We start from the raw sequence: 25,150 nt of genomic DNA, 5'->3' as shown, positions 1-25,150 counted from the left end.
TCTGGACCAGACAATCCAGTGATTGACATCATAAGCATCGATCTACACAATTGGGATACTATGACATGCATCAACCAAGTCAGGAGCCTGACCAGCCGATCACGTCAGTCGCTTCTTACAACAAGCAGGGTTCCTGAAGACCAACTCTCACCCGGGTCTTCAGGGGTAAGTAATGACTTAGTGCAGTGATGTGTATGTCACATAAATATCCGATACTTGCTAAGACAGGCGCTCTTGTACACACCCACAGAAGCTGTGAATTTCCTCGTTGACTGTTTTAGACTGGTGGATGCTGACGTTGAAGGTCTCCTCAATCTGCTTGTAACACGGCGTGATTCTCTCATCCTGCTTCATCATACAGCTGCTTGACTTGATGTATACTACACAATGAAACATAGGGATCACAGTGAATGACTGAGTGACAAGCGTGGATTGCTGAGGACCTAGTCTGTCCCGGATCTTCACGGGTGAGTCTAAGCATTAAACAATATCACCAGCCTGGTTCCCTGGGTATGCTGCGCTGACGCTACACCAGCGCAGCATGCCCAGGGAACCAGGCTGCAAAATCACAGGCATGTCGAGGCGTGGTAGCTCGTGGGGCAAGTCCGGAAGTGACACGCTTCCTTTAAACCAACGAGCAAGGATCATTATATCGATAAGTTTACATTCGAACACCAATCAGTTGATCTTTGCTGAGTGACGCAACTTGGTGGCATCTATAAAAGAGAGTACAGTAAACTACGTTTATAACGAACACGCTTATAACGAACCGGCGGATATAACGAACTGTTTTTGGGTCCCGTACATTTGCTTTGTATATGCTTATAACGAACTACGGTTATAACGAACTATAAATTGTGGTCCCTCTGAGTTCGTTATAACGGTAGTTTACTGTATTTCTATAACGCACATGAGGTACTTGTACACCAACACTGCTTGTGTTCGATTTAAAAACCTAGAAGACCCAAGTGAACCCGTGTTGACAGACATATGACTCAAGTTAACCTTGGTAGACAAATGTTAGCACAAGTTAACGGATTAACGTCATACCTGGGTCATATTCTGATTAGCACCCTCCAAGTGACGTCATCCTTAAAGTTCGCTAGTTTCAATTATTTATTCAATCACGAATAAAAGCTTTTAATTATCATAATTTACATGGTACTGGTAGCATATTTAACTTTAGATTGTTGATGTTCTCAGCTAGCTTAGCGCTTTTGACCAATTTTGTTGCCATTATACCTTTTTTTAATGCATGTAAAATGACCAGCAATTTCAAAATAACGTGTAGAACATCAAAAAGGGATGCATCAAAAATCATCATCAAATTTGCATTATTGATTCTTAAGTATACATATATCAACAATCAAAAGTTAAATTTTCCTGGCCCACGTCAAAATAGATGTACATGATCAGTACTTATATGTAAATTAGTTAATTAAATTCATTAAAAAATGCTAATAAATGAAAGGAATAAGTTTTAACGAGACATCAATTGTCATCAGAGTTCATCCCGAGTGTTCAGTATGACGTTAATCAGTTAACATGCGCTAACATTGGACACGCACAGTTATCTCTGATAAAACGCTGGTCAACAGGTTAATCTTGGACGTCTAGGGTGTGGAAATCAAATGCAAGCACGCCAAGCAGTAACATGATTTTATCATCTCGACACTAAACGGCTGTCAAATACATTTCACCGAACTTAACCGAGAATATCTGATTGTAATGGAAGGGCGATAACTCTGGACATATTTACTGCGTCTTCAAGCTGCAAAGATGTCGGTGGAACGGTTGGCTTACCATTCTTATGAATACATTTTAGATAAACGGTCGAAAATTATGCCGGTAAGGTACATTCGTTGTCAACCGGTCCCTCGGGGTATATCGTGTGATGAACCAGGTGAATGAGACAATGTACCCATCGCCTACCGCCTAGCGACTCATGGTACAAAGGCACTCACATTAGGCACATCACACCATATTCACAGGCTGGTCGACAACCTACTTCACAACGTGTGTTTATCTCATACACAGACATTAATATTTCAAAGGTAATTAGGGGTACGGGGTCCAGTCGTCTAAGGCGCCTCAATTCGCTGTGGAGACTTACGTACCTTGGACACTCGAGAAATCTTTGATTTAGGGTTCGAATCCCGGTTTGCCTCAATTATGTTTCTTGGTTTGTCAACACCATACCCGTGCTCGTGGGTTTCACCAAGGTGGTAAAAATCCGAGACCTGAATCATTTCGGGCTTTCCTCCCACATTATAAAGCTGACACGCCGTGATATTATCGGAATACTGCGGCGTTAAACCAGACTCACTCACTCACTCACTCAGCTATGCGTCGCTGTCATACGTACAGTCAAGGTTGGCACATAGTTCGCCGAACGCCTTCCTGATGCTGTCGGGGTCAGCCAGTTTCTTGAGCAGGAAGAGGAGATCCTTTCGATGGCGACAGTCATGGAAGATTCGCTCAACACACACAATAGCTGACTTGAATTCCCCGGTCCTGAAACAGACGGTAAGAGAGTTAGATATAAGGGACTTCCCAAGAGAATGGTTGTGATTTTAAGGCGGTCTCTTGTCCTGTCAGGACAGGCTATAAACCCTCAAGTCCAGACCAGGCAAACCTGGGAGGAAAACAAGAGCAACAATCCACACATCCGTGGTATGATGATGACGCATAGCCTTAAAGTCAAATTGCACTGGTGATGATCCGAGTTAGCATAGGTCTTCAGGAAATAAAGCGACAAAAGCCTTTCCATATCCAATAGAAATCTCTGCATAAAGCAGAGTCCATTGTGCGATTCCGACTATATCATGAGCATGTGTTTATGAATCACTATCAAATAGTATGATACCATGTAAGGAAAGGCTTTTCAAAGACCTGATGATACCATGTGTTCGCGAAAAGGCGAGCGTAGCCTGACCCATCGGTGGCACTTGTCACAAACACATGCAAAGGCAAGTCAACTGTTCATCGAAAAAAACACGGGAACAATTGGTACAAGTCAACATAGGGAATTGCGTCGGACATCATTTTTGTCAGTGATGCGTCAAATTTGGAAATGTCCTAGACATGTCTACCATAAAACCTTTTGAAAGTTTTACTGAGGTCTTGAATGATGTAACCTTGATCACGTAACTTCTGAACAAGAGTCGTATGACGCTCTTTGAAATCTTGGTAGAAAGAGCATGCTGGATTGTATCTCAAAAGTTTTTAACTGTACACTCCAAAGGCTGAAGCTCCTGGAATAATTATTGCTCGGCATGAAAGGAAAGTTGACTATTTGAAAGTTGAGGTCATCCCTCTTGTCATACAGGTTTTTTTTAGAATGATTTGACTTTGCCAATCCAAACAAAAATTCCGATTCATATGCATAAAGAAACAGATCCGCAAGAAGGGGAGTACAATTGGTGCCCATGGGGATGCCTACTTCTTACCTAAATGTCTTACCTCCAAATTTTACGTAGATGTTATCAATGAGGAAGTCCAGCATTTCACATATTGTTTTCTCAGTAAACTTCAAGTGGCATTTGCTTTCATTTTTCATGAAATGTCCAACCCATGCCTGTTGTAGGAAGCGACTATGTTTGTCTTAAGAGGCGTCATCGTATCCTAGTTTCGTAGATCGATGCTCATGATGTCAATTACTGGATTGTCTGGTCCAGACTCAATTATTTACATATAGCTGGAATACTGCTGAGCGCGGCGTTAAACCACAAACAAATAAATAAACACAAACTGACCACCCGATCCTCATTTTAGTCAGTTCAGTGAAATAACACACCTGTAAATTAATTTCATAAATTATTTTAATTAATTTACCGGAATTGATAGCAAGATATTTTTTAAGAACTCAGATTCCTTAAGTTTATATGGTAAAGTAATGATATAAATTATAAAGTAATAAATAATTATTCCAATCACTTATTTGATTGATGCCATGTCAAACTCAGAATAATATTATTTAAATTCAGGACTAATAAACAAAGATTCAATGATTCATGGTGCAACATCCATATGGTATAGAGCTTGTTGGCTCTTGCTTTAGGACATTGTGCTTTTCATATAACATATTTATTAAAAGATAGTGTTGAAAGTGATTACCTGTATCATAACAAGTAAGACTTATTTCAAGATACAAAGAGTTTGTAAAAGCAAAGTTTGTTTGTTCCAGCTGTATGACGTCGGTCTGTAAATAATCGAGTCTGGACCAGACAATCCAGTGATTGACACCATGAGCATCGATACACGCAATTGGGATACGATGACATGAATCAACCAAGTCAGCGAGCATGACCAAGCGATCCCGTTAGTCGCTTCTTACGACAAGCATAGTCGCCTTTTACGGCAAACATGGGTTGCTGAAGGCCTACTCTACCTAGGATCTTCACGGGTCCCACTTGCTTGTGCTTTTGTTTACGGTTTCCATACAATAACGATGAAAAGTAAAAACACTTTAATTACCCTGCATGAATATATATGATTGACATGTTAGATTAATACATTGACAAATAGTATTCTCTGATTGGCATGAGTGGTTCAAAGTATCGCACGCTTCTACGTCTCGGCATTGGTGATTTCGTCAATGACAGATATACATGTACCATAACATTTTCACTCACCATAAATAACTTGACAACTAGAATATAACCCAAATCAGAATATATATAACCCTCTTTAGATATTTTTGACAAACGACTGGTACCAAAATATCCTGAGCCAAATTCATCGCGCAATCGAGTTTCGCCGGCTGAGACGTCATGGCGATTAAGGTGGTTGTTTCCCTTAACTATACCCCCTAAAATAGAACGGAAGCAGGAAGCTATCGGCCACAACTGGATCGGTCTGTTGGGATACGATGACATACATCAACATGGTGAGCAAGTCTGACCACCTAATCCCGTTAGTCGCCTGTTACGGAAAGCAGAGTCGCCTGTTACGACAAGCATAGTCGCCTCTTACGGCAAGCAGAGTCGCCTCTTACGACAAGCATAGTCGCCTCTTATGGAAATCATAGTCAAGCATAGTCGTCTCTTACGACAAGCATAGTCAAGCATAGTCGCCCATTACGGCAAGCATAGTCGCTCATTACGGCAAGCATAGTCGCCCCTTACGACAAGCATAGTCGCCTCTTACGGCAAGCATAGTCAAGCATAGTCGCCCGTTACGACAAACATAATCGCCTCTTACGGGAGGCATTGTCAAGCATAGTCGCCTCTTACGGCAAGCATAGTCAAGCATAGTCGCCTCTTACGACAAGCATAGTCGCCTCTTACGGCAAGCATAGTCAAGCATGGTCGCCTCTTACGGCAAGCATAGTCGCCTCTTACGGAAAGCACAGTCACCTCTTACGGAAGGCATTGTCAAGCATAGTCGCCTATTACGGCAAGCAGAGTCGCCTCTAAACCGGCACGCATAGTGGGTTGCTGAAGACCAAACCGATTAACCTGTCAAAATGAATGTGTCGTTTGTAGTACCGGAGTTACCTCCCGTTGTTAGTGGGGGGAATGGGGGGGTGGGGGGTGGGGGGATGGGGGGGGGGAGGAGGAGGAGGCTGCATATCGAAATGCTGATGTTATACTGCAAGCCCACTGAGATACTCCGATTCGGTGTCACGTCACCTCACCTCATGATACGCCAAGTCGTTGACGTAAGTGACAAATGTTTAACCATCCTTGACTCTATATGTCTAAGCTACAGGATTACGGAAACAACCACACTCCATCACAAACTGTCCTATAAAGACCGCGCGTCTATCCTTCTGCCTAATCACGATTTACCTCCCCATAAAACGATTATGAGCCACGTCGTCTGACGTGAAACATATGTGTAGCATCAAAACTCTATCGGCGTCCTCATCGTTAAGACTGCAGCATCCTCACGCGAACGTATGACGTTGCTGCAGTTCAGTTTTATGGACGACTTGTAAGAATTTGAACTTTACTAAGAAACTGTTATCCCAAATGAAAGATTTGTTACATTTGACCACTTTCTAAATCGCACCAGCCATTCACGGAGTACTCTCCGTCATTCACACAATCTGAAGTCAATCAAATATTTATCTTTCACTTTAAAATTGTATCTATGGTCTTTTTTAAATTAAAAAAATTCTAAGAATTGTAACTGATCCTCTTTGTACAATTATTAGCTTTATCTAGCGTGTCGTATCTTGTACGTCAACATTGCATTGCACACGAAACGATTGGTTTTGCAGTATCCTTTTCGTAAAGCATTCATAATTAAACTGGACCTAAAAAAAACAACTGCGCACACGTACCTGCAGTGATGTTTAATTATATGGGAGTCCTCGCCAAGCTTCTTTCCTTCTTCGTGAATGCCGCTTGTTAAGTTTGACAGACAGATCAATACGTCGTTTACAGCATTTGTAGGACACGCCCATCCTCCTATAACGTGTGTAATAAGGGCCACACCCACTGCAATACAAACATAAGTTCATTTAAGGACGTAATCAAACATACACGCGTCTGTCTGTGTAAACCTTCACCCGATGCACTTAGGTGATATAGCTCGCCGTGCAGAGTTATGGCCCTTAGCTGCAAGGATCTGCTTGTCGCGGGTTCGAATCTAAGTTTTGCCCTCTATTTTATTCCATGGTTTTGAGAGGACACGAGTGGCCCAGACGTCTAATGCGCACTATAAACCTATGATTGTGGGTTCGAATCCCACTGCGCCCCTATTATGTTTCCAGGTTTGACAGCTCCATACCCGAGCTCGTGGGTTTCACCGAAGTGGTAAACGTCTGAGACCTACATCACTTTAGTCTGCCCTCCCACATTAAGCTGACACGCCGTTATATAACTAGAATACTCTTCAAAGAGGTGTCCAAAATCGTGGACCAAAGTTACTTTTTCCCCCTCTGTTTTTCATCTTTAAATAATCATTGATATTATTTTAAGGTACACTATCACACTTTTGCCAACATATTTGATTCCGAAATTGGATTGTCTGCCCCGGTGGGGCGGATACGCTCACCTTTTCGTTAACACTGGGTATCATTACTAATTGATCGCGAAAATGTGAGCGTATCCTGCTCCACTTGTGGTGCCCGTCACAAACACATGCAAAGGCAAGTCAATTGTTCACCTGGAAAAAAACCCACGGAAACACACGGTACAAGTCAACATAGGGATTTGCATCGAACATCATTTTTGTCACTGATGCGTCAAATAAGGAATGTCCTTCACATGTCTACCATAAAACTTTTTGAAAGTTTTACTGAGGCTTTGAATGATGAAACCTTGCTGAAACAACTCTCCGAGCAAGAGCCGTATAACGCTCAACGTTAGTGAAATGTCGACACCAAAGGCTGGAGCTGCTGGAATATTGCTCGACTTCCCTCTTATCGTACAGTCTTGTCGAGAGTGTCTTGTTATTCTGAATCTTTATTTATAGATCTTTATTTATAGATCTAAATATGAAACAGATGATGCGGTCTCGCTGGTCTCCTATACTTCTAGTTCAGGTGGAAGAGAATTGACTATTTGATGGTCATTGAATGATACCAGATCATCGATATACCTGACGCTCCAGTTACACTTCTTGGCAAGATTACCTTCTTTTGATTTTGCCAATCGGAACAGAAATTCCGATTTATATGAAGAACAAAACAGATCAGCAAGAAGGGGAGCACGATTGGTGCCCATTGGGGAACCCCACTTCTTGACTCAATAACTTTCCCCAAAATTCTACATAGATGTTATCATTGAAGTCCAGCATTTTATATATTGTTTTATCAGTAAACGTCAGATAGCATTTCTTACAAATTGACGTGAGCCTGGGAAGATAGATCTGTAACTATATCTATGGTCACCATGTTTTGTAACAAAAGACTCGTGGATCAAGGAATGAAGTCTGTCAGTTTGTAAAGTTGGATGGTCGTGTTGAAAAGTCAAACTTTTTGACAGAACTGAACTTGTTTTTTTCTGGGATTCTTAAATTTTTTTAGAATCCCCATGGTATTAATTCCACTTGTCTCCAATAATGTCTAGGAATAGAGAGAAGCCCTTCCTTGATTGTAGTCAGGATTAAGACAAACTATGAGTATAGTTGTACATATGCTTGACCAAGCAATAATTATATTTATCTTTGTGCAGTCTTCAGGTTTTAGTTGATAGTATTGATCCACTGCTTTGGCAGAACAAGTGAATGTACTGGCTTCATGTGTGGCATTATGTGATATACCACTTCTACTAAGTTCTTTGATGAAACAATAAATGTAGCGATGCTTACATATAATCATGGTTATGTTATTTGAGGACTTGTCAGTGGGAACACCTACAAACTTTTCATGTAGGGAAGCCAGACTTTGGATGAAAGCTGTCTGGGGCAGAATGGGTTTATTCTAATTCTGTTTCCTCTTTGTCAGTTTGTGCATTCTATCGAAGACAACATCACGCATTGATTTAAGCCACTCTGGAAGACATTCAACGGGATCCTCTTCTCATTTGCCCATATTCATAAACACATGCTCTTGATATAGTCGGAGTTGTACAATTCATAAACACATGTTCATGATATAGTCGGAGTTGTACAATTCACAAACACATGTTCATGATATAGTCGGAGTTGTACAATTCACAAACACATGCTCTTGATATAGTCGGAAATGTACAATTCATAAACACATGCTCTTGATATAGTCGGAGTTGTACAATTCACAAACACATGCTCATGATATAGTCGGAGTTGTACAATTCATAAACACATGCTCATGATATAGTCGGAGTTGTACAATTCATAAACACATCCTTTGATATAGTCGGAGTTGTACAATTCATAAACACATGTTCATGATATAGTCGGAGTACAATCGACTCTGCTTTATGCAGGAAGGGTTTTGTCGCTTTATTTATTTACATATTCTTCAACAGATCCATATTGATTTTAAAGTTGTCATCTCAGTTGGTAGGAGGCTGCTCACGGTATTTTGGTCCATATTTGAATAACTGACGAAGATTGTTATTGTCAACAATAGAGAAGTCGCCTGTGATGATATGACCTACAAGATGGTTGCAGTATGATGAGTCTTGGCAGTCACAAGAAGTGAAATTCACGTCATGAGATGCCAAGTCCACATTAGACAACACGTTCCTATAATTGAACAACATTGATGAGATGGTGAAATAGCAAAATGAAACTGTTGGTGATTCCAGACATTTGAAATATTGGGGGACATTTTGGGAAACTAATTTTGTTCAGAGAAATCTCTGCTAAAAGCCTAGTCCTTTAGAGGGGTCTGACTACATCACGAGCCTGTGTTCGCGAAATTATTAACGTATTCCTCCCCACTGGGAGAGGAAAGCAGAGTCAATGTAAGTATAAATAAGAAGTATATTTTTAGCTGTTGATAAAAAAAATTGGTTATAAATGGGATTTATCTTATTTGTTTATGTAATAATATTCTCTGTAATATCATTCATTAACCACCCAACATGCGAGGTCAATGAGATTAGAGACTGGTGATGTTGATGATGATGTTGTCTCAGGTGGTGGAGACCAGACACTTCGCGAGCACCGACGTTAGAAACACGAAATCCCAGACATACAAATATCATTGTAAAATGCTTAGTCATGCTTAGTACAGTCCCTTTGGTGGCTGGCTGCATCTGTTCAGCTGCTCAACCGACTATGCTTATGTAAGTTCCTTATGATTGAATGTATGATTGAATCAATGACGCCTAGATTGACATGGCCACTTCAAATCAGTAGAACATGCATTAAGTGACAATCTGGTGATCTTAATCAGATAGCACCGTGGATTTGCAAACTCGACCATTGGACAAACTAGACCGGACATGGCTAAGGGAGACAACTCACCCCCCAGTACAACCCGTGTCCCCTTAATGTTGGGAGGCAGTAAACGTGATGTATTGCCAACCGGGTTAATTAAGATAAATATCATGGATTCTTCATCATAGGCAGATCAATTCCATGGTCCCAATTACTTCAAGTGTGGTAGTTGTTTTTATCCGTGAGAGGAAATAGGGATAGAAACATGGTAAGATATATAAATAAGTCCCTCAGTTACACACTTTAAAAGACTTGATGTTTGTTTGTTGTTTAACGCAACACTCAGCAATATCCCAGCTATATGACGGAGGTCTCTAATTAATCGAGTCTGGACCAGACAATCCTGTGAATGACATCATGAGCATCGAGCTACGCAGTTGGGATACGATGACATGCATCAACCAAGTCAGCGAGCCTGACCACCCGATCCTGGTCCACGTCGCTATTTGAATGCACTGGTATTGAATGCGACGTTAAACCACATTTCACCTCGCCGGATACATATATTTGCTAAAGAGATAACGCCATCTATAATCTCATCTCAGAGATAATATAAATTACATCGTTGCTGACAAATCATATTAACGTTAAGGGTAATTGGTATATCACGAAGACGGCGGGGGCGCGTGTCAGACGCGCGGGTTCGGGGTGTGGTATAAATCACATCAGCTATGCTCCTTTCTTGATTCAGTCAACGCGTCCACTCCCTGACTGCACCAGACGAGACATGACGTCAAGGTGGGTGTAAGTGAGACATATCACGCAATCGCTATGTGGGATAATGTTGGAATCAAGGGAAATTGGGCAATGAGTTATGTTTCCGCCACTTTGCAAGAACACGTATGGATCCCTGTTCATTCTCATCGTCTTTCCTTGTCATTCGATGGTTCACGGGAAGTGGTATGGTATTGGCAAACCAAGATCCACGATTAGTATGAATCTTGGAGTGAAACATATGATCCTAGGTTTTTGACTCGCTACTTAGATGACAAGAACATATGTGTCATATGGTCATGATTCAATATATGTGGATCTAAAAAAATAGGTCATCAGCAACCCAGTCTTGCCGTAAAAGGCGATTATGCTTGTCGTAAGAGGCGACTAACGGGATCGGGTGGTCAGGCTCGCTGACTTAGTTTGATGCATGTCGTAGTATCCCAATTGCGTGGATCGATGCTCATGATGTCAATCACTGGATTGTCTGGTGGAGACTCGATTATTTACAGACCGCAGTCATATAGCTGGAATATTGCTGAGTGTGGCGTTAAACAACAAACAACAACAACACCTTTTTTTAAATCAGTGCATATCATTCTGTATGACTTTTGACGACTTATTTCGTTATTCATATACAAAATTGTCAAGGGTCAAGAGTCGCGGCGCTACGACTGTCTGCGTTTAACTATGGTAGTTTCGACATTCGTAGCGCTACTATAGCTTTGTGAAACGGAGCTCAGGGCACAGTTTCACAAAGAGACCGTCGAAAATATGTGCGCTACCATCGTCTTAGCGCTAAGATCACTTTGTGGAACGAAATACAAGGCCTCTTATAAATTAGCATTACTGCTATCGTTACCCTCGTACTATTAAGACAGCTGTAACAGGGCTTATGTTTGTGGATCAGAGATTCAATCTTTGGCAAAAGAGTACTACAGCTGGTTACAAAAACCGTGATTGAGAATATAATCAAAATTAGTCCAATGCCCACTTGGACAACGCTAAGACTTCCGCACTTTAACATTGACTTCCGGTTATCGTAACGTTAAGATCACAAAACTTCATTCTTTAACATAGACCTTACGACAATCGTAGCGCTAAGATCACAAAAACTCCATTCTTTAACATGTAGCTAACGACAGTCGTAGCTATAAGATGTTTTTTGTGTAAACCTGAGACAGCCTCAAAAAATAGAATCATGCATATTAAGGACGAACATATCGTTTGACATATTACCGCCTTAACCCATTCCCCCGTGGGAATTTCGGGAAGAATAGGTCCCCAGTAGTTCTTCTTGTTGTACTTGCGGATTAAAGGGGTTCGGAAGGACAGGGCTCACCTGCACAAAGCGATCTTAGCGCTACGACTACCGTAAGTTTATGTTAAGGTATGGGAGTATCGTCGTAAAGCTGAGCTCGCTTTGTGAACTGAGCTGGAATCGGTTACATATAGCTAGGAAATTGCTGACTGCGGCGTCAAACAATATTCACTCTCCCACTCTTTACCCTTTATGTTTGTAATGTATGTCATATGACACTGTCACCTCACGTCACACATCTTCAAGAAGACAAGCGTTATAAATGGGAAGTAATGTAATACCCTAGGATACCAAGATGACACCTCGTCAAACACTATGCTATATATAAAGTTCAGTACTAATCAGCGCACAGTCCCGCGTACTTCTCCGAACAAATGCCCGAAACACTATCTTTTCACAGCAATAACTTCGAGGGAGGCATCTCCGTTATATTGTATGACATGAATGATTAGCCTGGGTTCTATCAGTCTGAGGTCTGTGGATGTCAAGGATTGCATTGTCACAGTGAGAAGTAGTTTTCTTTTCCCTGTTCACAGACGTTTGAGTTGGCGCGTGTGGCCCCCTCGTCCAAGGCGCCGCAATTCGCTGTGCAAAACCTATCATTTTGGGTTCGAATCCCAACTGTTTCTAGGTTTGTCCGCGCCATACCCGTGATCGTGGGTTTCACCGAAGTGGAAAAAGTCTGAGACCTGCATCACTTCGGCATTCCTCACACATTAAAGTGACACGCCGTGATATAACTGGAATATTTTTAAAAGCGGCGTTAAACCCAACTCACTTACTCACTCCAACATTAAGCTGACACGCCGTGATATTACTGGAATACTGTTCAATGCGGAGTTACACCCAACTCACTCACATTTAAGATCATACATTCAGTAACAGATTTGGAAAATTTTATACCTTATGCATAAAAACTGTAACTCTATGTCGCTTCAGACATTTCTACCTAGCTAAGAACAAAACAATATTTATTTCAAAGGGGGTATGTGGATGGTTTGTGGGTTTGAGACATACTCAAAACTCCAAAAGAACACATTTTCTTTGCAAATTTCAAGTACTTTTTCTTTCTAGTTAGTCCCCATACCTACGAGGGCAGAAGAAAAATTCATATTAGTAAATTCTAGTATGAGTTGAGTTTCATGCATAAACCTCAAACTGAGAAACGCATAGGTGAGAGTGATAAACATGTATGCAAGACATCCGATATTTTAAGCATAAATATTATGTCATTTGTTACAGAATTATTGTCATTGTTGTCATAAAAAACGCCACTTATTGCTGAAACCTCGTCTGTTATCACTTGTTTAAATGCGAAGTCATCACAACGGAGTCGCTTTCAGCAAGGGTATTCGATGTGTCCCAGACCACCATCAACAGACTTTTGTATCGGTACCAACAGCACGGCACGGTGTGTGTGTGTGTGTGTGTGTGTGTGTGTGTGTGTGTGTGTGTGTGTGTGTGTGTGTGTTTGTGTGTGTGTGTGTGTGTGTGGTTAGATCGTTCGCCCATCACACAGAAGACCCGGGTTCGATTCCCCAGATGGGTACCATGTGTGAAGCCCATTTCTGGTGTCCCCCGTCGTCATATTACTGGAAAGTTGCTAAGAGCGGCGTAAAACCATACTCACTCACTCAGATGCGCATAAAATATGTTGCTTCCCACCAAATTGTGGTTACCCGAGATTTGTTTTCTTCATGAGTATACAATCATGTCGTCATATTCCAAACCTTTTCGCTGTTGTGGGCCATGCAAATAAACATTTTTGGTTTATAAACACAACTAAATGCCTTGCCACAATATGAAACTTTAAGTCTAATTGCAATTGTTTCGCGTTCGGTCTGAATATATGTCCTTCAAAGATTACGAACAGCCAGGGGGATTTCATTCTCAGCTGACACATAGTGTTTCTGTGGTAATCGTTTCCTTGCATGCTTAAGACTGTTTGCTCTTCTTCAGGATTGTAGTGTGTAATTGTTTGTTGAACCTATCTTGAACCTGCTGTCAAGTGTATGCACCGTAAAGATCATTACTGGTGGTGTCGCCAAGTCCATCGGGTGTGAGATGAGTTGCTGTAATTGACATAAGTCATGCGTTTGCAATCATCCATCTTCCCGAGGCAAGAGCGTCCACTAGCCTTTTTATCAAAGTCTTGTTCACCCTTGCCACACCAAGCCCACTTTCCTCTGCACATATCGATAGTCCAATCAGATAACGTTTTACAAAATGAACATCCACGACTGATACTCCTTCGTATAAAATTTTTTTCCCGCTGCCTGTCTGTTGACACGAATACTTTTTTTCATCTTTAGTGAGTGAGTGAGTGAGTGAGGTTTTACGCCGCTTTTAGCAATATTCCAACTTTTAGCAATATTCCAGCAATATCACGGCGGGGGACACCACAAATGGGCTTCACACATTGTGCCCATGTCGGGAATCGAACCCGGATCTTCGTCGTGACGAGCGAACGCTTTTACCACTAGGCTACCCGACCGCCCCTTTTTTCATCTTTAACTCGAAAGGCAAAATACTGGTGAAAATAATACGAATGGATCACTGAAACTCTGTGATGCCACTAGGGGCCCGCGAAAGGACCTGCTCTACAGGTAGAACCCGCCACACACAATTTACATGAATGACCATGAACGAGGAATGAACGATCAAAGATTATAGAAAGATACTGGGTGTCACGCGGTTTTTGATTGTTTGGTTAAGGGGGCGATGTAGAATTTATTGTAACATCGTCAATTACTAGTATATGTTTATGAATGGAACTGTGAGGCGGGTCCTGCCCTGCCCTGCCCTGCCCTGCCCTGGCCTGCCCTGCCCTGCCCTAGCAGTACAATGCAACAGATTGATCATGGCTTGCAACAAAGTGACAATGCGATGAAACAAATTGATAGTAAAATGCAACAAAATGGCAATGCGACGCAGAACATTGATAATGCATTGCAACAAGTGCATAATGCAATGCAAAATATTGATAATGTGATGAATCAAAGAGATATTGAGTTCCACCAAAATGATACAGCTGTGCCTAGAACAAAAAGCAAAGCATTAATTGAGTTACTAATACATTCATTATAATAAATGTGATTCTTAATCAAGCAGGTTGTCCATATATGTTCCTTGTATTCCTGTTCAACAGACCAACTAGTCTCATCCCTGCAAAAGTTTGATGAATATAAGAAGTTTTTTTCTGAAGTAAAGTTTTGAATAATCGTTGATTCTTTGAAAGAAATCACACCTAGAAGCGGATTTATCACTATGGTTACTCAAAAAAGGCAAAATATATGGTTTGAAAACGATAGCTTTGACGCGTCTTCAGTTTTAATGAAGATTTAACTGTGCCGTCTTTCTAAATACAAATCAGTCCCTCTTAATGTTCTTTTTGTAGGACAAAAATGAGATACATATAGATTAGTAACCAGTCCCCGTTTGATACCGTTTTATTACAACTCGTGTATTGCAAAACGAATCTAACTCGCTTTCGCTCGTTAGGAACGTTTTAATATACACGGGTTGTAATAAACGGTGGACGTGGAGTATTGCTAATGGACACGATACACGGCACGAGATTGCCCGAGATTGCGACATCTCTAACGACACTCATTTCACAACACGAAGTTTAAGGTTGTAAGCAGATGCGGCGATGAATGGTTTCGGCATAGCACATTGTTTATGAGTGATTCTCTGATCGTTTATATTGTCATGATGCTTGCACTACTACAATACCAGAATTAGTGTCCCTATACTCTATTTCAGACGCATATGGTCACGGGATCCTGCGATAGATCACTGCAAACTGAAATCATCACTACAGTTTTGAGATGCATGCCTTGTGAAAAATAGCAGTGTCTGTCTTTGACGTTGACGTTGACGTTGCAGAGTACTGTTGCATCGTGCTAACGACATCCCCATTCAAATGACTAGCTGATGCCAAAAATGTCCCGTCCACACGTATGCTATTGCACAAGGAGAGGTCGGGTAACCCATTTCTGGGTTCCCCCAGCAACGTTTAACATCAATATCACATTCCTCCTGAAAACGTCGTTGTAAAAATGCTTCAAAATATAACAATGTATAACATCATTATTCACGAAGCATACATGGTTGGTTGGGTGGGTGGATCTGGGTGGATGGATGGGTGTGTTGCCAGGTGGGTGGTTGAGGGAGTGAGAGGGCAAGAAGACCGTTATATCACGGCGTGTCAGCTGGAAATGCGGGCAAGGCCCGAAGTGATGCAGGTCTTGGACATTTACAACAAGCACGGGTATGGTGCTTCACACCGGTACCCAGAAACTTAATGAGGGCGAACTGAGATTGGAAACCACAAAGCTGGACGATAATGACTTTGGGAATTTAGAAGTTAGTTTATTTCCAATAACATTTACATAAAAACGACAAAACCCTTTCCAGATTCATAAGAAATCTCTGCCAAAAAAAGAGTCGTTTGTACAAGAGAATTGTTGCTGGTGGGCTGAGAGGTATTATTGCCTATCTGTTTTAGCTGTTGAAGGTTTATGTTTGAATATATCTGCCAAAATATAATTAAAAGCTGTGGTACGATTCCGACTTTATCATGAGCATGTGTTTATGAATCACTATCAAATAGTGAAGATACCAGTTGTTCGCGAAAAGGTGAGCGTATCATGCCCCACCTGTGTCACGATTGAGGTGAGGGAATACTTAAAAACCTAAGATATAGAAAACTATAATCATATTGCTTTCATGTTCTATAAATGCCATTTAATAGTCATCCATCACTCGTTTCGGGAAAATGCAATTGAAACTGTTTTAAGGGGTAAATTCGGTCTTGAGTTATAGGTTTAATTTGGTTCTTCTGTTGATGAATAGAGTCTCTTGAATATTTCTTTTCAAATAGTAAACGTAAATGTTTTCGTGTTATGCAGATTCACTCATTTATTCTTGTACGTCTTCTTAGGGGACTCTTTTTTCTCTAATTAAGACTAATCATCGAATTACGATTCCGACAATACCATGAGCATGTGTTTATGAATCAGTATCAAATAGGAATGATACCAGGTGTTCGCGAAAAGGTGTATCCTGTCCCACGTGTCACCCGTCTGATCAGGAATTAAGAACCCGGCATTTGAATGCCTTCCACTAAGTAACAAACGTAAAAACCTTTTGCAAATTTGGCGACCTATTTCACTCCTTAATACTTCTTACAAATCTGTTTCACCTGTAATTACAAACAGATTTAAGAAGATATTACCTATAATAATCCATGCAGATCTAAAGGGGTTTGTCCCGAGCAGATATAACGGGGAATTTACTCGGCTCATATGACCAAATGGACTATACAGATTGTTATCAGATCCCGGGACTACTGCTTCCTGTTGACTTTGATAAGGCCTTTGACTCTGTATGCAATTCGCGCTAAACTTGCGGAAGTTGTTTTTTTTTAACTCTGATGCTAAGTATACAGATATGGATTTCCTTGTTTTTAAATGAGATAGAATCTAGTGTTCTGGAAAACGGATTTGCTGGTTTTTCTTTTCGTGTTACCAGAGGCCGTTCTCAGGGGGCCAAGTGTCACCATATATATTCATCACATGTGCTGAAATTATTCATCTACTGATAAGAAATGAAAAGATAAAGAAAAGAATTAACATCGGTTTTGTTGGGCAGGTGACGACCTAGTTTGACACTACAGCAATACTAGATAGCTCAGGACAATGTCTATCTGCAGTAATGAATACGCTTTAGAGGTTAACACAGAGAAAACAAAATTGATATGGATAGGTTAATAAAGGTCACGATATAAACTCCGTACTCAACGGAATTTCGATTTGTCACAGACAAGATTTACTTCATTAGGAATAGACTTTGATGTAGATTTGGAAGAAATGGTGGAACCTAATTATGGAGGAAATTGAACACAAAAGACTATATGATCCATGACAACTATAACACCAATGGGACGAAATGTAATACTTAAATCCCTGACTATTGCCAACGCTAATTCATCTTTTCTCTTGCATACTAAGTTCATCAAATTCAGAAACTTGAGGGAGATGTTTTGGATTTGTTTGGAGGGGAAAACCTGATAAGGTTGAAATACAAATACAATGTCTTCTCCCCTTACATATGGAGGTATAAGAGTACCCGTAGTGAATATGTTATTGCAGCACAGACACGCCAATGGATCGGGAGGTTATTCAATAATATTTCAAAGGGCTTAAACATTCATCATTACAAATTCCAGAGGTGAGGTGAGGTGAAATGGGGTTTAACGTCGCGTCCAAGATTATTGCACTTATATAGCGACGTGCATGTACGTGTGTGTGTGGCTGCTTGTACTAGTCCGGACTGATGCCGATTTATAGTGCTAGCCCACTGAGATACCATGCCGCAGTTTAACATGAATACCCCACTCAGACACAGTATACTGACTCCGAGCCGACCAGTCTTTGTTTTAGCCCCTTAATGCCGAGCGCCAGACAGGGTAACAACAAGTACCATCTTTTAACGTCTTTTGGTATGACGCGGTCGGGGATCGAACCCCGGACCTTCCGCTCTCCGGGCGGACAAATTCCAGAGACACAGAGATTAAATTTCTCAGATTTAGTCTACATTACAAAGTATATGGTTCCATATGTCTCAAATCTCTTCTGGAAGAATGTCTTCTTAACATCTTGGTCATTATACCTAGATAAATGACACACAAAGGTAAATGATGTGTCAGAGCTGATGTGCCAGTCTGTGTGGTATAACAGTAATGGTATGATAGCAGATAAACCAATATTTTATACAGCGTGGTTTAAGAAAGAAGTCAAACAATGACATTCTAAATTAAAATGGAGAAATATGTAATATGAAATAGAGTGAGTGAGTGAGTGTGGATGAAGGGCTAGATATGTGACATCTTTATCAGCATTAAGCCTAATATATATCATAATCATATCGATGTTTATTAAATCTGAAACTTTTTACACATACTGTTAACCTCAAAGAAGACAGTGACTTCCACCCATACTGTATTATTTGTAACCTGATGTAACAGGCATGAACATTCCTGAAAAGAACAAGTTGTGAACTTGAAAGTTGGTAGTGAGAGTTAATTCGATCTGCACTTGTGCTATCGTCATGAAGGTACAATGTATAAACTGATTTCTTTAAATTGCTGGTGGGCCGAAGTGTTACCATATTATAATCTGTATCTAAGTATGAATATATATGCATACACAACCTGCCGATGTACATCTCTGTATCTATTATATAGGAAATGAAAACATGAAAGAAAAAAGAACCATTCCATTAAGGAAATTGTTATAAACGGAGTAGCTCCATCAAAGATACAAATTATTCAATTTATTTGTTTTTGACTGCAGCAATTACATCTGTGTCTGAATGTATATAAGTACTGTCAAAATGATAGAGTTATGCATTGAGTGAGTAAGTACGGTTTTACGCGGCTCTAGCAATATTCCATTGAATACAAACATCGTGGCTGATATTACTGTCTTAGCATTTGCCGTCACCAAGCAATGTTAACATCGTGGTTGATGTAAATGTTCAACATGTAATTGAATATCGCATCTCGTTCTGTCGGCTATACTTATAATTTAAAGTCCTTTTTAAGGAATAGTGTGATATTATGGAAGAAATCAAAATATCAATTGCAACAGGTATTCACAGACCATGTTTAAACATGATATAACCCATCATCCTACACGCATGTTCCGGACACATGAAACCACAACACTGATTCGTCCTGTAATGAGGGTTATGAGTTCGCTTATATCCGCGGAGGCTAAAAGTTAAAAAAAGCGACAAAACCCTTTCCATAATTATATCAAACACATAGCACGATCAATAGTGATGACATCAAGTATTCGCGAAGAAATGAGCATATCCTGCCCCACCGGTGGTGCCCATCACAAACACATGCAACAGCATGCAAAAGACTGTGTTGTAAATTTCTTTTATGAATACTATATATAGTATACTTATATATATATATATATATACACACACACAGGTATGATCCAATTGCAGAAGAGAGTGCTCAATACAAAGTAGAGTATAAATACAGATTTGGATACACTTTCCTTATATCATTTTGCAACTCTGAGTTTCACGCACCCCTGGTATTGCGTACGATCATCAGGCATAATGAAACATGTCGCCATGGTAAACACCCAAGCCGAGCAAAAAAAGAAAGGGTCAAACTAAAAACCATGTTTCATTATGCCTGATAATCGTACGCAATACCATGGGTGCGTGAAACTCAGAGTTGCAAAATGATATAAGGAAAGTGTAACCAAATCTGTGTGTATATATATATATATATATATATATATATATATATATTCAAGCTTTATTATATTTAATATACCCTGCCACACATATTTGTGTTGAAATAACAAATAACGCCACCCAGATTTGTTTCTTTTTTACAAAATGTCCGTGGCACACTTACATCAGACAAATGCCGAATAAGCTCCTTTTGCTCTCCAAGAAGTTTTGTTTGTGTGCGTGTGTGCTTGTGTGCTTGTTCCTTTCTAATTTTGTTTTCCGTTTCCGTGAAAACTAGCCAGTCAGGAACCCTTAAGATTACAGGCAAGTGATTAAATTTTACCTTTAATTTGCTGTTCAGTTTTCCAAACATATTTCTTTTGCGTTTCCCTGGCAACAAGTTTAAAATATAGGTAGTTTTTTCCTCTGCAAAACCCATTAACTCCTCGTTGTTTCTCCACAAACTTTATAAATTTATGAGGGTATTTTGAGCATCTTTATTACATCATCATTCCAGGTTTTTCAAATGTTTTCTTACTGGTTTCACTGAAAGATGCGGTTATATGTTTGTGCTAACAGATTGTGACAACTTAGCCTTTTCTCAAATGTTAGTAGGTTTCGCTCGAAGAGTGCTGTACTTAAAACAATTGCATTGCTGTTGGCACACTTGACAAAAAGCAAAATTGTGAATAACTTTTTGTCAAAAAATCGTGACAGATAACAAAGATTTTGTTATTATTATGATTATCATGTTTAGTGTTGTTGTTATTCTTGTTCATTCATTTATTGGTCGTTTTTCAACACACAATTTAAAAGACGTATATTCTTTTTCATAAAACCTGCACTTATGACAAAATAAAACATATATTGGTACACATAGTAGTAAAATCAATAAGAAACGTAATTCTTTGCTTTTCTTCAAACTTGAAGTTTTCACAAATTGAAATAGATACAAAAAGATACAAATGTATTATATGTCAATATCAGTTTCTATCGAAGACACACAAGACTTAGACATAGATGTAGCAATCTAAATGATGATGTATTTTGGGTTAATTTGTCAGACACTATTTCTTGCCCTTGCCGTTCCCCATGCGAAAATGCTTTTCACTATTTTCTTGAATGTAACAAATATTCTTTAATAAGACAATCTTTGTTTATCAACATTAGGAATAGAGGGAAATTTAGAAACAATTCTTAGTGGTAACAATAATTTATCCGAAGAACAAAATAAGTTGATTTTTAAATATGTCCATCAATTTAATGTAGAAAAAAAAAGATTTTAAAACATATTCTAAATTTTATCTTAATATAACAAGAATTATATTTCACGAGCTACTTTCAAATTATCTTGATTTTACATGTGACTTGCACATGTAATACATGAGTGTTTCAATCCAAAAAGTCTTAGTTATATTTTTATATTATATTTTGTTTTTGTTTTTTTTCTATTAGTTTGGGTATTCGTTACAACTTTGATTTTGATGTAAAACATTAGTATTCCATGTAATTATCACAGCTTAGTTATATTCTATGTTTCCCGCCCTTCACATAAATTTAAAATGTCTATTAGTTTAAATACTGTGTTGTTTTATAAATATATCAAATCTACGTTCCCAAATGCACCATTGTATACCAAAAATATAATTTCATCATATGTATATATGTATATGTATGTTTGAGTGTATGTAGGTATATGTGTTTGTGTGTAATACTGTTTTTTATATGAATATGTGTGTTATTATATTTTCTCATTATTTGTATATAATTCCTATGCACTGTACATTTTTTCTGCAATATCATTATTCACACATCACAATGTAATGAAATGTATATAGGAGAAGGCCCCGTCAGTGTGTCCCTTGTGCCTCATCCATTTGATTTTCTGCAATAAATATGTTTAAATCAGAGATTCTTGGTCTCATGCTAATGATACAGTCGGAACAGTCCAATGATCTCTGCATTTTTCATTTTTGTCGTTTTTATTTGTAAGAACGCTTCGAATAAGTTTCGTGACTGTGCCTGTAACAGGACTTTGTCAACTGAGTGGCAAAAGAAACTATACCTCTTAGGTGATTTTATCACGTGTTTGTTTTGCAAATGAAAATATCTTAGATGAGCGATATTATTTTGAAACAAATGAACCGTACTGGCTTAGTCAGCACTCAAACAATACTTCTACTCGGTTTTCTTTTTAAAGTATATTTTGATTTAAACTATAAAGATAAATAAACTTTTATCGGCACAAATGTACAACCTTTAGGCGTCATGGCAGGTGTCATGTGATAGACAATTCATTTCTTACCCAAGTTTTCACTGAACCAATTTCTTTTTACAAAAAATACCCATCCATAGATTACTTTTAACAAACTGTTGCAGGAATGAGTGATGGTAAAATAGGCATAGTGACATTTAACAAAAGTTCTTTAAATTTTCAATGACATAAAAAACAGACTCACTATACTTTCTTTTTCTCCTCAGTTTATAATTAAATACGTATTACTCCCTGAAAACATGAGGCTTTTTATGGATAGAAACTTCTTTTATTTTTTGTCACGACGTTTCAGAGATACTAAGAGAATGTTTCGTAAGTACATTTATTCATGTTCTTCCAACTTCTAAATGTCTGTCAAAGACTTAATCCTCTTTGAAAACCACTTCTTAGTCGTGAATATCCTGGTCAGAATATGTCTTCAGCAACCCTTATGATGCTTGTCGTAAGAGGCGACTAACGGGATCGGTTTGTCAAGCTCGCTGACATGGTTGAATCATGTCATCGTATCTCAATTACGTGGATCGATGCTCATGATATCAATCACTGGATTGTCTGGTTCAGACACGATTATTTACAGACCGCCGTCATATAGCTGGAATATTGCTAAGTGTTGCGTTAAACAACAATCAAACAAACAAACAAACGATGATCCATTCATATAATTTTCATCATTTTTCGGTAGAATCTGTTTCGGTAGATAAACGAGATTGATTCTTTTTTGGCGTTCACCTCTTCTCTGAAATATTCCTTAAAGCAGGGAAAACCCTCACACACTCGCTATATATTGCATTAATGTATTATTTTAAAAGGTTTTGAAAATGGACTACCTCCGGTAGAGCGGAAGGTTGGTGGTCATACCAAAATACGTTAAAATGTGGCACTTGTTGTTACCCTGCCTGGCGCTCGGCATTAAGCAGACATAACCAGGACTGATCGGCTTGGAGTCAGTATACTGTGTCTCAAGGGGAGTATTCAGCTTGGTATCTCAGTGGGCTGGCACGATACAACACTAAGTTTTCATTTCATCTCACCTCACCTCACCTCAACTTAACTCAACTCAAAACATAGTTCATGGTCTCTCAACATTATTGTCCTGACGCATAACTACCGTAGTCATATCATGCTGATGATATAGGTGGCTGTGTGGCAACGCTGTTTCTCTTGTTGTATGTCAAGAGACAATCCTTTCTCAAGCGTTAATGATACTTTATTGTTTTCGGCTGAAACACTTAATCATTGTCTGAACAAATCCCCTACACATACACCCGCGCATGTCACAACGTCATTACTGGACGAGCTTTTCCCCATAGAATCGAAATATTTCATCCCTTATAACTAGTTCCGCTTAAGGATGAAGGTATCGTTAATGTTTCAAATGGTATGATTGTGCATCTTTTAACATGAACGGACGCGATCAGTTACCCTTTTTAAACTATTTCCCCATTTTAAGTCTCAAAACCTCCCTTTGTCGACTCTCTTTAACCTTTCCGTGAAAACACTTCAGCAGTGTGTTATGGAACATCGAGTTGCCATGTTGGCATAACACACGAATGCCTCTTTTGTCTTCAAAAACGTTTAGCAAATTACCGAAATATGCTTTCTTATAGTAATGCCAATTGGAAGGAAAATCATGGAATGGTTGATGGCTAGCTTGAATAAGACTCATAATCTGTGTTTATGAAACAAAATTCTCCTTGCAACTGATTAAAACATTAAAATGTTACAGTTGGTAAAAAAAGTGTCAATACTATCTGCAATAAATTATTGTTTCACATCTTCCTGCTCAATTTGAAATGCCTTCAGAATTCATTGTCACTTTTGACTAACAACACATTTGAGCTCAACCTGTGAGGTTTGCCCGCGTGATCACCGCGAGACATAACAAAACAAGTAACCAAGCGCATACTTCTCTCAATTCATACTCTTATATCCTGCAATACACAAGCAAATATTTTGTAATTCACATGCAAACATATGGCAATTTACACGCATCCATCTTTCAATTCACTCGGGCAACGTACACCATACATCTTTCAATTAAATTATCTTGGTAATTTCCAAATTTGAAGCATCAGTGACAAAAATTATGTCCGTTGCAATGACCTGTGTTGACTTGTGCGATATATTCAACATGTTCGTGTGAGACCGCCTCCGTGGTCTAGTGGTAGAGCGTCTGTCCGGAGCGCGGCATTTAGAGGATAAAATAAGGATTTTTTCCGGACTAGTACAAGAGGACACACACGCACACGCACACGCACACGCACACGCACACGCACACACACACACACGTGCACGTCGCTATATAACAGCAAGGATCTTGAACGCGATACACTCACCTTTTCGCGAACACCTAGTACCTTCCCTATTTAACAGTGAGTGGATAGTACAATGTGTTATGTTTTTTTCAGAGATTCCATCTGGTTATTGTTAGTATTTGTTTCGCTTTTATTTGCAAATAACAAGCGTACATCTTGCACTTCACGCCACAGCACTTTGAAATCAGCACAAAGTAATAGAAATGCTGTTGTCGCACCAATACACAGAGAGGGGCCACAATTACCGCATGATTAAACCAACATGGGACCAGAACTAATGCCGACGCTATTTCAATTGCATGACACGAAATTCGGTTGACAAAGGAGGTAATTGTCGCTCTCGTAAAGCACCACAATACTCCCAGCGGGCCCTGGGACGAACGGTAATCATCGTTATCCATGAAGGCCTGTCAGGTTCCGTCAATTGGATGTTCCAGC

The 25,150-nt window shown here is 39.5% G+C and overlaps 1 protein-coding gene across 1 annotated transcript in view; it reads right to left on the bottom strand.

The window, feature by feature from the left end:
• Nucleotides 1-25,150, bottom strand: part of LOC139445896 (uncharacterized) — a 58,670-nt gene that overhangs the window by 3,843 nt on the left and 29,677 nt on the right. The window contains exons 2-4 of the mRNA XM_071227138.1: nt 6,290-6,446; nt 2,366-2,514; nt 245-380 (exon numbers count right to left, since the gene is read on the bottom strand). Of these exons, the coding sequence (XP_071083239.1) occupies nt 245-380; nt 2,366-2,514; nt 6,290-6,446 (442 nt within the window). The remainder of the gene's footprint in view (nt 1-244; nt 381-2,365; nt 2,515-6,289; nt 6,447-25,150) is intronic.

Source organism: Haliotis cracherodii, unplaced genomic scaffold (assembly GCF_022045235.1).
Source record: "Haliotis cracherodii isolate W230 unplaced genomic scaffold, xgHalCrac1.p SCAF_6, whole genome shotgun sequence".
Taxonomy (NCBI): Eukaryota; Metazoa; Mollusca; class Gastropoda; order Lepetellida; family Haliotidae; genus Haliotis; species Haliotis cracherodii.
The sequence above is the reverse complement of the archived record's forward strand: the minus strand, read 5'-3'. Positions and strand labels throughout refer to the sequence as shown.